The 11,951-nt window shown below is 47.6% G+C and overlaps 1 protein-coding gene across 8 annotated transcripts in view; it reads left to right on the top strand.

Annotated features, from left to right (window-relative positions):
• Window positions 1–294: 294 nt before the first annotated feature.
• Window positions 295–11,951, top strand: part of TRIM36 (tripartite motif containing 36) — a 55,407-nt gene continuing 43,750 nt past the window's right edge. The window contains exons 1-2 of one of the 8 annotated variants that reach the window (XM_019028515.4): window positions 295–807; window positions 9,554–9,674. In XM_019028515.4, the coding sequence (XP_018884060.1) occupies window positions 745–807; window positions 9,554–9,673 (183 nt within the window). In that variant the 5' untranslated portion in view covers window positions 295–744 and the 3' untranslated portion in view covers window position 9,674. Of the gene's footprint in view, window positions 808–2,902; window positions 6,595–9,553; window positions 9,675–9,921; window positions 11,163–11,667; window positions 11,802–11,951 lie in introns of those variants that run through there. The other 7 variants (XM_019028514.4, XM_004042369.4, XM_019028508.4 and 4 more) reach the window with 7 other exon arrangements.

Below are 11,951 nucleotides of genomic sequence, written 5' to 3'. Positions count from 1 at the left end.
CTTACACAGAGTGTTTAAAATACAATCCCTGTATTTGTTCTCATCTCCAAAGCGCGGGGCTTGGTCTTTATTACCTATTGGATTTCAGGAAGGCTGACTTGAGATGCGCCGTTGCCATTTCCTGGCCTTCACTTATGTATTTATTTATTTATTTTCCGGCGCTGGCAGCCAGCCCCTTTGTTGCGCCTCCTCTGTATTCGTTTCTGTCTGCCCTCGCACCTCCAGACAGTGAGATGGGGCTTTTTTCCAGATCTTCGAGCCGAGAGCCGGGGACGGCCAAGCTGCCGGCATGCGATAAAGGCCGGGGAATGTCTAGCTGGCGCCGCGCTGAGCCGAGTGCGGACCCGCTTTGTGTGCGCGTTTGTTTGTCTCCGCTGCGGTCCGAACCGCTGCCGCGACCCCCGAGGAGGCGGGGCCTCCGCGCGCCCGGCTCCGCCTGGTGAGGGTTTCACGGCCGCTGCCGCCGCCGCCGCCGCCGCCCTCGTTTGTTCCGTTAGATCGCGCAACCCCGACCGCTGCACCCAGATCCTAGCAAGCCGGGCGTGGCTGCCCGGGAGCCCTCGATGGCCTTCATTTCACCCAAGCCCGCTTCTTGCTTTCCCCGGCCCTTCCCCTCTTTTCCTGGTTAACAGCTTATGGGCGGGGAGCTCGGCAAAACTCAGACTAAAAACAGAAAAAGAGAAAAGAAAGGACAAATTCGATACACCCGCGTCGGTCCTCCAGAGTTTCTGAAGGGGTGTAAACATGTCGGAGTCTGGGGAGATGAGTGAATTTGGCTACATCATGGAATTGATAGCTAAAGGCAAGGTAAGTGATGAGGCGCGGGGCGCCGCGGCCTGGGCCCCCGACTCCGGCACTACCTGGCCCGCCACTGTGGGCGTCCGTGTCCATTCCAGTGCCTGGGAAGGGCGGGAGGCTGGAATCCAGGAGCCGCGCTCGCAGCCCGGGCGTCCCAGCAGCTGCGGAATGCAAAGTAGCCGCCTTTTCTTTATTGCGTGGCATCTCTGAAATAAGCCAAGAGGGGACTTTCGGGCGCTTTTGGGGCCAGCTGGGCAGCAATAGGGGCTCTCGGACGCCGAAGGGCGAGAGCCCAGCGTCGGAAGATGGAGAGGAGGGCGGGGCGTTGGCCAAGGGGGCGCTGCCCCACCAACCAGGGCTACTCAAACATGGTCACTTCGAGTGGGTGACCTCGCCTGCCTGGGCGCGGAGCGTGGAGGGAGGGGTCTGCCCAGCGAGTGAATAGGCTCGAAGTGTGCGATCAGGGTCAGCCCGCAGTCAGAGCGTGTGGCCGGTAAATAGGGACAGCATGTTCGTTCGCCCTGCCCTGGCCTTTTCAGGCCTCTTTCCAGGTCCTTAGCTGCTGCTGCTCCAGGCCGGGAATATTTAAAGCAGCCTTCTTTTGGTAGGGAGGGGAAGATGCTGGAGGAGCGGGATTTCAGCCCCACACCTGTCCCGGAGCCTTTAGGAACCCAGGCTGGCGCCGTCGGTGGCGCCCGCGACCACGCCCTCAGCAGGCGGGGTGGTGCCGGGCCTGAGTCAGTGCGGGAGGCTGGGCTCCGCGCTGCATCCGAGAAATTGCCAGCAGAAGCTCCCAAGTGGTTTGCAGGCGGAACGTGTCGGGAAGTACGGAGGCTGCACAGTGCACTGCCCTCCGGAACTCGCAGACGGAGAGAAGGCGGGAAAGGGCGTCAGCGTTTGCCCTCTGCGCCTGGAGCTTCGAGAAGAGGTGATGGCACAAAGGAGCACTCGACTCCCCGTGCGCGGTTAACAGAAGGAGGATGATTCTGTAGCCCTGATGTGAGCACCTGAAACCCTGCAGTCCCACAGCCCACTGACTCCAACACCGCAGATATAGCATATGGAGTAGTTTTAGATTCATGCCCGACAGTCCTAGGGCCCCAGGGCTGGGGAGCTGGTTTAATGCACTCTTAGCCTAAAAAGTCCCAAATGAACCCTACGCCTCTCTGAATTCTCTTGTTCTACCGGCACTGAATACATTCATCAGAAACAGAATACTCATTAACATTTCGAAAGTGGAGCTGTGTCTTGGGCCTCCCCTACCGTTTACAACCCCGGGCCAGAAGTACAAATGGAGAACCCTCCTTCCACTTTTCTTCCAAGCCCAGACTCCATCCTGCACCTTAAGGGGCCTTCAGCACACACTGTCCAGTATATCCGAGCTCTTTGTCGCCCCAGCAGCAGCCCCTTGACCACCCTTCGGGCCTAGGGTGCGTATTGCGGCCCACCCTTCCCTCTGAAGAATGGACCCTGAGAAGAGAAGTCCCCGAGAAAGGGCTGGCTCTGAGCAAAGAGGCAGGCAACCAGAGGAGGGCCAGAACCACGGCCTCTAAAGAGCGAGAGGTGCAGCAGGACCCCGACTGCCCAGGTCTAGGGGAATGCCTAACAGGGGCATCTATTTGGGAACGTTGAGGGGCTAGGGGGCAGGGAGGAAAAAGAACGCCTTTGGTTGAACAAAATAAATGGACTACTCTTGATAGGATGGAGAATAGGATGATCGATAGGTGAATTTTGTCCTATGGCGCTCAGATATTCTTCAAAGTAAGCCAGAATTGTATTAGTTGGCTATGCTTTCCTTCAATAGCAGACAAATCCTGAAATTCTGAGAGAATAATTTCGGGGTAGGACCCAGGGATTTGCATGTGAAGAACAGCCCAGGTGACCATGAAGCCGACTGATGGATGTCCTATGAACACGAAATGGGGAAGTAGGGCAGGACCATTAAAACTCCTTATAATCAAGTCAGGTAAACAAAAACAAAACCCTCTCAGAATACCAATGGGTTCATCACAGTATGCTCACTATAATGAAAAAACACGAACTAACTTTCTGGCTTCATTTACTGGATTTTTCTGCTCTCTCTCTCTGTCTCTCTCTTCACTAGGCTTCAGCAATGGGCCTGCAGCAAACCCATGAGCATTCCCGGTTGACTTCTAAAGGTGGAGAGGCCCGCTGTCCCTTTGAAATCTCTCAGGTTGGAAAGCAGTCTCTCCCAAGAAGAACTTAGGACAATTCCTCTCTCTGTTTTGTGGGGGTTGGAGGGGGAGAGTTGGTCAGGAGTAGCCTCCTAACCATTTCAACTTAAGCTTATTTCCTACCCACTCTCCTCAGGCTCAAATCCTGCCCCGCCCCGCAGCCCTAGCACTAGCCCATTTAAGACCCCTGTTTTGTGTGTGATTATACAGGATTTGAACACTGAATATTAACCATGGAATAGCAGACCTTTGAGACTGACTTGCTTTATTTTCCTCTGTGGGGTTAGGTTCCACTTTGTAGTTCGGGTTTGTAATGTAAAGAATAATGGGAAACTGGTCTAATTATGAGAGTTAAGAGAGCAGAGGCCTGTAGTTGGCCTGCCCTCCGCCCCACCATCCCTCAAAGTTGAGACCACTGAGTTAACCATCCTCTTAATTTCTCTCACTTCTCCCCCAGATTTGTTTCATCCTTGTACTGGACTTCTCAAACTCTGTACATAATTAAAAATACATAGCTTTACATTTTTACAAACTTAATACCTGAATATATGCTTGTTGTAAAGTATTCAAACTTCACAGAAAGTTTCACAGAGTAAAAAGTCTAAGTTCATGCCCACCTCCAATCTCATTCCTTCTCCAGTGGCAGCAGTTTGTGTGTCTATTTCAAATTAAATTAGCATACCGTTTGTTCTCTGAAATGTGGGAAGTAAGCCTTTTTTCTTAGGGTAACCTAAAACCTACAGGACAAACTGGATCAGCTTATTTACTCTATTGTGATGGCTACTTTAATATTTAAAGTACACAGTGATATCTGCCATTGTGACCTTTCTGCTCATCAAGCAATACTGCATAAGTGTAGTTAATACTTACGATCATTCTCAAGAGGCTTAAAAATGAAAATGTATTTCCTTATATTTCACTAGCAGTGAAACTTTTACCATTTCTGAAAGCTGTCTTTTCGTTTCTTTTGCAGCTAATCTCTTTGGATTAAAAGAGAGGTTTCCAAATCTGTGGTCAATATCTAAGGTTACTCAAAGCAGTATTTTCCAACTGTTTTGGTCTTTTGAAAGATTTGCCTCACTAATTTTTTTATCCCGCTTCTGGAATCATGTAATGAAGATTTGATGACAAGGAATATAGAATTCAAATTTTAGTATATCTCTTTGTATTTAGTGTATTTAGCATATTTACATTTATGTGTAAATAGCCAGAAGGTACATTCGGTTCCCATAATTTAATATTTACTGTTTAGGCACATCTAAGAAGTATAATGGTTTCAGCAAAATAAGAGAGGCTTTGTAAATCTTATATTTAATTTTGATAGAGAACTAGGCAATGATACCATTACTTGGTGAATTATTTTAACTTTGAACATCTTTGAGGCACAAAAAAATCAAGAATTTTTACAAACACAAACTTTACCTTAAAAAAAGAAGACACTTACACTCTGAAAGAATTAGTCTTGGAAAGTCCTCAAATCTAGCCTAATAAAAGGTCTTAAACATCTCCTGGGACCAAAACAAAAATACCACCAAATGATCTGTTTCAGAAGGACGAATAGATAGTTGCTCACACAACTAAAATCTAAACTGGGGTGATAATGGTAAGGTTGTGCCCACTGCATAAGTATTTTTATTTTTATTTTTATTTTTTTTTTTTTGAGACACAGTTTTACTCCGTTGCCCAGGCTGGCGTGCAGTGGTGCAATCTCAGGCTCACTGCAACCTTCACTTCTGGGTTCAAGCGATTCTCCTACCTCAGCCTCCCTAGTAGCTGGGACTACAGGCACACACCACCATGCCTGGCTAATTTTTTGTATTATTAGTAGAGACAGGGTTTCGCCATGTTGGCCAGGCTGGTCTCGAGCTCTGACCTCAAGTGATCTACCCGCCTTAGCCTCCCAAAGTGCTGAGATTACAGGGGTGAGCCACCGCATCCGGCCTACAACGTATTTTTTAAAGGTTTTTTAAATATATATATTGAAATTGGGTGAAATGTATGTGCTCTGGGGAGTAGGGAAGGCAGGCAGAAGATTTAGATTTTTGTAATATCATTTGAAAAGAGCTACTTTCATAAATATCATAATTTTCCTCTGATTTTTTTTTTACTATATTGCGCTAAAGATAATTTGAAAAAAAAAAAGGTGTCTCCTAAACTACTTTGTAAAAGGATGTTTAAATCAGATTTTTAGTGAAATTGTAAATTCTGTGTTGTATACTCACCTGTGGGCAGTGCAATAAGGATGCTGGACTGAGACCCAGGTTTGAATCCTGGCTTTTTAGTATATGGCCATGTAGTATATAGCCCATAGATTAAGCATATTACTTAATCTATGGGCGGAGGTGGAGAGGAATTTTAGTTGTTACATGTCTTCTCTTAAAAGAATTATACCTATTTCACAGGGTTACTGCAAGGGTTAAATGAATCTTTTATGCAGGTTTCCTAATACAGTTATCGACACATCGTAGGCCCTCAATAAATGAAAGCTATTACTTCTAGCTTTTATGACAACAGAGTTGGGCCTTGAGACACCTTATATCCACATTGTGATCATTAAGAAGTGGAGGTAGGGCTGACAGATAAAATACAGGATGTAGACTTGAATTTGAATTTGAGATAAATACTTTTTTTTTAAGAATATGTGCAATGTGATATTTGGAACATATACTAAAAAACTATCATGTATCTGAAATTCCAATTTAACTGGGTGTATTGTGTTCTTATTTACTAAATCTAGTAACCCTACAGGGAAGAATAATAAGATGTGGTCAACAGAGAGGGACCTGCTAGATTGCCTCAAAATATTACCAGTTTTGTTTACCTCAAGTTGGCCAGAAAACTTCTTTGCCCACTAGTTATGCAGCTAATACACTCATCATTAATGGAAAAATGTCCGTGAGAGCAGCACTGGGTTCCTCTCATCTTCCTAATTGCAAATTGTTGCTCTGGTGCTATGGTTTAGTAGATAAATGCTTACTAGATTTTGTCTTAAATAAAAGCTTAAATGGTCGAGAAGACAAAACATCAAACATCAGTGTACAAAGACTAGGTAGTTGTGTTAAACTGAGTGCTAAAAGAATTCAGAATAGAGGGAGATAATCAATGAAATCAAAGCTAATAAAGGAGGCTCCAGAAGTGCAACTTGAAAGATGAGGAGGATTTGGCCAGGTAGTGGAAATCTGAACTTGCTGGCTCTCTGGACTCCTCTCCCCTGACTTTGTTCCCATAGAAACACTTTATGACTGGTAAGCTTGGCCTGTCAGTAGCCTGAGTCAATAATTGATAGACAATACCATTCATTATCCCTTCACTGGTAACCTCCTGATACCCAGCAGTATAGGTGGTCTGTGTGCCAATCTACTGGAAAACCCTGTAATTTACTTTATTTCTGTACTTTTTATTTTCTATAAGTCCAGGTGCTCTCTTGATTTTATACCTATGGTTGCTTAATTATTAGGGGTTCCCAAAAGGGGGCAGAGTTTAGGGAATATGTGGCCATATTACCTTGTTTCTATTTCTTGTTTAGTATATACCAATAGAATGGTGGTACCCTGCCTGTCTGATCTCAGAGCAAACCAATAAATATGCACCATGGTCATTAGGACTTGACCCAGCCATGAATTTAATCTCTTGTTGGGTATTAGGAATCAATATGGAAAAAGGCCAAGTCAGCTTATGGAGTAGTATATGATTTATAGGGTAAGGGGTTTATATTTTAAATATCAAGCAATGAACATTGATTGAGGCTCTGTTTTATCAAAGCCTGAATTGTGTGTGTTTGGAGAGGGGAAACTTGACCTTTTGGACTTCATGAAGTAGATGGATGTGAGAGAGCTCATGCCCCTGTGATAGAAGAGCAATTAAGTAATACCAGAAGTAGAAAAGTAGATATCACAATGAAGGCAAGAGTATTGAAGGTCTGTGGACTTACGGGGATAAGAATAGGATAGGTTTTCTTGTTTTGCATTTTAACCCAGATTTTAAAATAAATTATTGAAAAAGGAGGTGCTAGGATACTCCAAACTGCGGAGGAATAGGCACCAAGGGATAGCATATACAATGTAAAATAGGGGAATAATGATTTTTTTAAAGTTCAGATATTTCATGCCATTCCTGCTAAAAAGCCTTCAAAAGCTGGTCAGCATCTACAAAAGCATAGAGGCCTTCCATACTTTACCAGACTTATTTTGTTACCACAGGTTTACCACCCTCTAACTCCTGCTCTTCAACACATGCGCGCGCGCGCACACACACACACACATTCAAATACACATGTCCACACACCCCCCACCCCCTTATGTTCCAATACCAAGCTGCCTGTGGTCCAGGACTGTAGCTTATTCTGCTCCTTGTGCAAATACAGGCATGAGGACAGGGCTACACATATGGAAAATCATCTGTAAATACTGAACTTATAGGCTACTGTTGTAATCTAGGCATGTGGAGAGGGGGCTTAGAGTGAGCACAGGAATCAGCTGTGAGGATGAGAAAGAACAGAATCTGATAACAAACTATGATTTAAGGCTGACCAGAGATAGACAGGGAAGAAGATAGGAAGATAAAAAGCAAGCAAACAAAACCCACCAGGATTTTAACTTGAGGAACTGGGAAGGGTCTTGGTATCCTGGGAGGCTGGGATATTTGGATGTTGAAACAGAGAAGTTGATGACTTGACACAAAGCACGACAGCCCAGGGAGACAGAAATGATCAGGGAACTGGGAAAGCAGTGGTTTAAAATGGCAGTTTTCGTATTTGTCTTCTTCCCCTCATCTTTTGTTTTTAAAAGTTTATGGATAGAAAGGATTTTTAACATTAAAAAGTTTTAGAAGTATAACATGTACATATAAGATGGAAAGATAATACAATGTGAGTGAAGAGTTAAATCTTGTATAGCTGACTCCATCCCTTACTTCTCCACAATGGTTATCATATTTTGTGCTCTATTCCAGATGCTTATTTTTGTTTGCCTATAATCAGATATACCTAGTCTTTTGGCCAGAGTGGCAGCATTCAGAATCCTTACGGTTTTGTACTTTTTTTTTTTTTTTGGGACAGAGTCTCGCTCTGTCGCCAAGGCTGGAGTGCAGTGGCACGATCTTGGCTCACTGCAACCTCTGCCTCCTGGTTTCAAGTGATTCTCCTGCCTCAGCCTCCTGAGTAGCTGGGATTACAGGCATGTGCCACCACGCTGGGCTAATTTTTGTATTTTTAGTAAAGGGGGGGTTTCACCATGTTGGCGAGGCTGGTCTCGAATTCCCGACCTCAGGTGATCCACCTGCCTCGGCCTCCCAAAGCACTGGGATTACAGGTGTGGGCCACCGCACACATTATATTTTAGAAATCCTTTCTCATCCGTACATTGATTTTAACTGCTGCATAGTATTCCATGGTATGAATATATATTATGGATGATGTTTAGTTATAAATAAGGTCTCAATAAGCTCTTTGTACATGTTTTTGTGCACGCATGCAAGTATTACAGTAGGAACATTCTTAGATGTGGAATTGCTTAGTCAAAAGGTAAAAATATTTAAAATTTTTGATAGGATTTGTAAAATGTCCCTTCAGATAAGCTGTACCAACATACGATATCACAAAAAGGTTTGAGCAAAATAAGAGAGGCTTTGTAAATCTTGTATTTTTGATAGAGAAATAGGCAATGATACCATTACTTGGTGAATTATTAAACTTTGAACATATTTGAGGCACAAAAATATTCAAAAATTTTTACAAACACAAAATTAAAACAAGAAGACACTTATACTCTGAAAGAATTAGGCTTAGAAAGTCCTCAAATCTAGACTAATATAAGGTCTTAAACATCTCATGGGACCAAAACAAAAATACCACCAAATGATCTGTTTCAGAAGGATGAATAGATAGTTGCTCACACAACTAAAACCTATGCTGGGGTGATAATGGTGAGGCTGTGCCCACTGCATAAGTATTTTTATTTTTTTGGAGACACAGTTTTGCCAAGTGTATTAACACTTGCCAAGTGTATTAACATCATGTTTGAATTTTGTGGATCAGGTAGAAAATGATAGCTCAGTGAAGTCTGATTTGCAAAATGGAAGGCCATAGCAATGTATTTTCACCAAAATATTGTCTATACAGATTTTATCTTTAATTCCTGTTAATGGAGCCTTCTAATCACTTTTACTGTGTCAACTAATAAGTTTTGGATCAAAGCAGGTGTGCGGATGTGAAATTACAGCCCAAGGGGAATTATTTAGCTCAAAGGCCAGTATGAGAAAGACTTATAATGCTTTCTAATGGTTGAGCCTTTAAATATATGTATATATATAGGCACCTAATTCACGCAGGCATTTGTTAGTCTCCTCCTGATTAGCACTTTTCAGAACCTGTGGGAAGGAAGCCTTCCCAAGTCTAGCACCTGCGGCCACGCAACGGGCATTAATCCGGATCAGAACAGCCCAGGCATTATTACCCGGCAAAGCTTTCGTCCTCTGTTCACCTCATCTGTAAATGGAGGGTATTCCATTAGAGAAAATTGCTATAGTCCCTCAGTGTTCTTAATTCTACACTCCTTATTTAGATGCCGGATTGGAGACGAGGCTACCGCTGCAGACAGGGCTGTGGGAAGACGACGGAACTTGCCACAGCGAGAGACTTCTCCCAAACAGGAAATAAAAGTGGGAAGCATTTTAAAACCTAAACGAGATGTCTCGCTACAGCTCTGTAGTCCCTACTTACCCAGCAATTTAGGGCATCTGTTCTTAAAGCCTAATACATAGGAATGAATTGTTTAGCTAGCCAGAAAGGCAGTGGCGTGATCTAATAATCCTAAATTAATTTGTTCTCCGTGTGTCCTGAAAACAACACCAGAAACACACTTGGGCCGTGGCAGGTGAAATGTGCGCCGCCAGTCCTTGAGCTGGCGCGCGCCTTAACGTTCAGCAGCACTCCCCGCGGGGGTGCGGGGGTGCCGGAGCCGCTCAGGACCCTCTGTCCTGGTCCTCAGGAAGGAAAGCGTAGGCCCGGGTGGCGGGGGGTCGCTCCCTTGCCGCGGCCTTTTAACTTCAGTCCCTGGCCAGCAGCCGGGAGAGGAATCTCCACCCTGCAGGCGGTCCCCGCGCCACTGGGCAAGAACGTGCGGTGACATCGCGACTTGGGGGTATAGAAGCAGAAAGCGGGATATGACTGCTCGATGCCCAGTCAGGGACTATTAAGTTCACCCAGGAAGTGAAGCCAGAAGAGAACTGGGACAAGCCGGGCGGGGCCAGGGAACCCCAGGCCGCGCCTGGCTGGGGACGGCGGAGAGGGCGGGCGGGGTCTCACTCTGGTCGCCTCGCGCAGCTCTGCCGTGCTCGCCCCGGCCATTCAGTGAAGGTGGCTTAGGCTCGCCCTCGCCCGCACCGTCCTGTGCTGAGCCTGGAAGCGGGGCTTCGAACCGCGAGTGAAGAAAGCGCAGTGAGAGCAAACTGAAGGGCGGAATGGCAGCGCAGGTCCAGGGGCCAGGGCGCCGGCTGCTCTGCCGAAGCGGAGCCTCCCCGCCCCGGCGCCGCCCTCGGCACCCGCCCACCGCTCCCCGCTGCCCTCACTTCCGTTCCTCAGAGCCCCCCAGCCTGGCATAGGGCGACAGGCGACTACCCGGGTGGGAGGGAGGGGCTGATGCGTAAGGGGAAGGTGGCGGCGGAGGGCGCCGAGTCCCAACCCCGTGCCACACCCACGCCCAGCCGAGTCCCGCTCAGCCTACCACTCAGACACTCGGCCTACCAGCCCCAGGCGGCCCCGCCTCTTTTGTGCGACTGGCGCTGTTGCCTGGGCAACGGCCAGGCCACGCCCTGTCCACGCCCCGCGGTGCCCCGCCCAGGTCTCTGCGCGGCGCCGTTCCCAGCCGCAGTCCGCAGGAGCCGCTGCCGCAGCCGGCAGCTGGGCGGGATTCCCGGGGTAGTCGCTGGGAGCAAAGCTCGCTTCTCCCGCGCCTCTGCTTTTACCTGCCCCGGCTTACTTCTCCCCGCGTCGATCCGCTGGCCAGGTACAGCTGACCAGCTCATCTTCCAGCTTCGGACCGAGGCTCCACGGCCGCCGCAGGGATCCGCCCACCAGACCCTGCGCTCGGTTGCCGGTGTGTTTGAGTGGAACGTGCTGCTGATGACACCTGGCAGAAGGCAGCCATGGAGGGCGATGGGTCAGACTCGCCGGTGAGTGCGGAGGGGACCGCCGCCCCCACCTCGAGGGCGGTGTGCCGATCGCGGCTCTTTCTCTTTCCTCCGCCGGGAGCCCGGAGGGAGCCTCCTTCCGAGAGAGCAAAGGCAGGCGTGTGGGGATCCCGCTTCCTCTTCCCCTTCTCCCGCCCGGGGCTAGGTTCCGCAACCCGGGGCGTCCCCTTTCTATCCCCGAGAGCCGGACGTGGGGTCCCCTGGGCCGGAGAAGAGCGCAAATCCGATGGTTGCCCACCTGAGCACCTCGGGGAATCATGGAGGGTCTCTCTAATGGAGCTCAGGCTGTAGAATTAATTAGCGTTTGGGAGTCGGGTGCGGGCAGAAAGCTGGGGCGCGTGCCTCGCGCTTGCGGGGCCGCCCTTTGTCTAGGCGTCTTGACCCCCGCGGGCCCGGCCGGCTGCCGCCGCCTGGGCCAGAGGCTCCTCCCCGGCTTCGCCTGCCCGCGGGGGGCGGGCCGGGGCCCGGCAGCTGTCAGCCTACAAGTGTTTTTGTTTAAAGGTGTCGAATGTGCAATTCTTCCGAAGTTTCTCGAGGAACTGCTTAATTGAGGGAGCCGCCACATCACACTTAATCAGTTTGTTTCTCCCTCAATGACAGATGAACTAAATTTTCTCTTGGGTAAGAAATACTTTATGTCCATTGTGATTAAAAAGTCAGATTCAAGACACTGCTTTATGTACAAGAAAATGGAAATGATTTTAGATCCTCCCCCAGTGAGAAGTAAACCTGAACTGACCGTATTTATACATAAAATGGAATGTAAGAACC

This window comes from Gorilla gorilla, chromosome 4 (genome assembly GCF_029281585.2).
Source record: "Gorilla gorilla gorilla isolate KB3781 chromosome 4, NHGRI_mGorGor1-v2.1_pri, whole genome shotgun sequence".
Classification (NCBI taxonomy): domain Eukaryota; kingdom Metazoa; phylum Chordata; class Mammalia; order Primates; family Hominidae; genus Gorilla; species Gorilla gorilla.
This window is presented reverse-complemented; position numbering and strand designations above follow the sequence as displayed.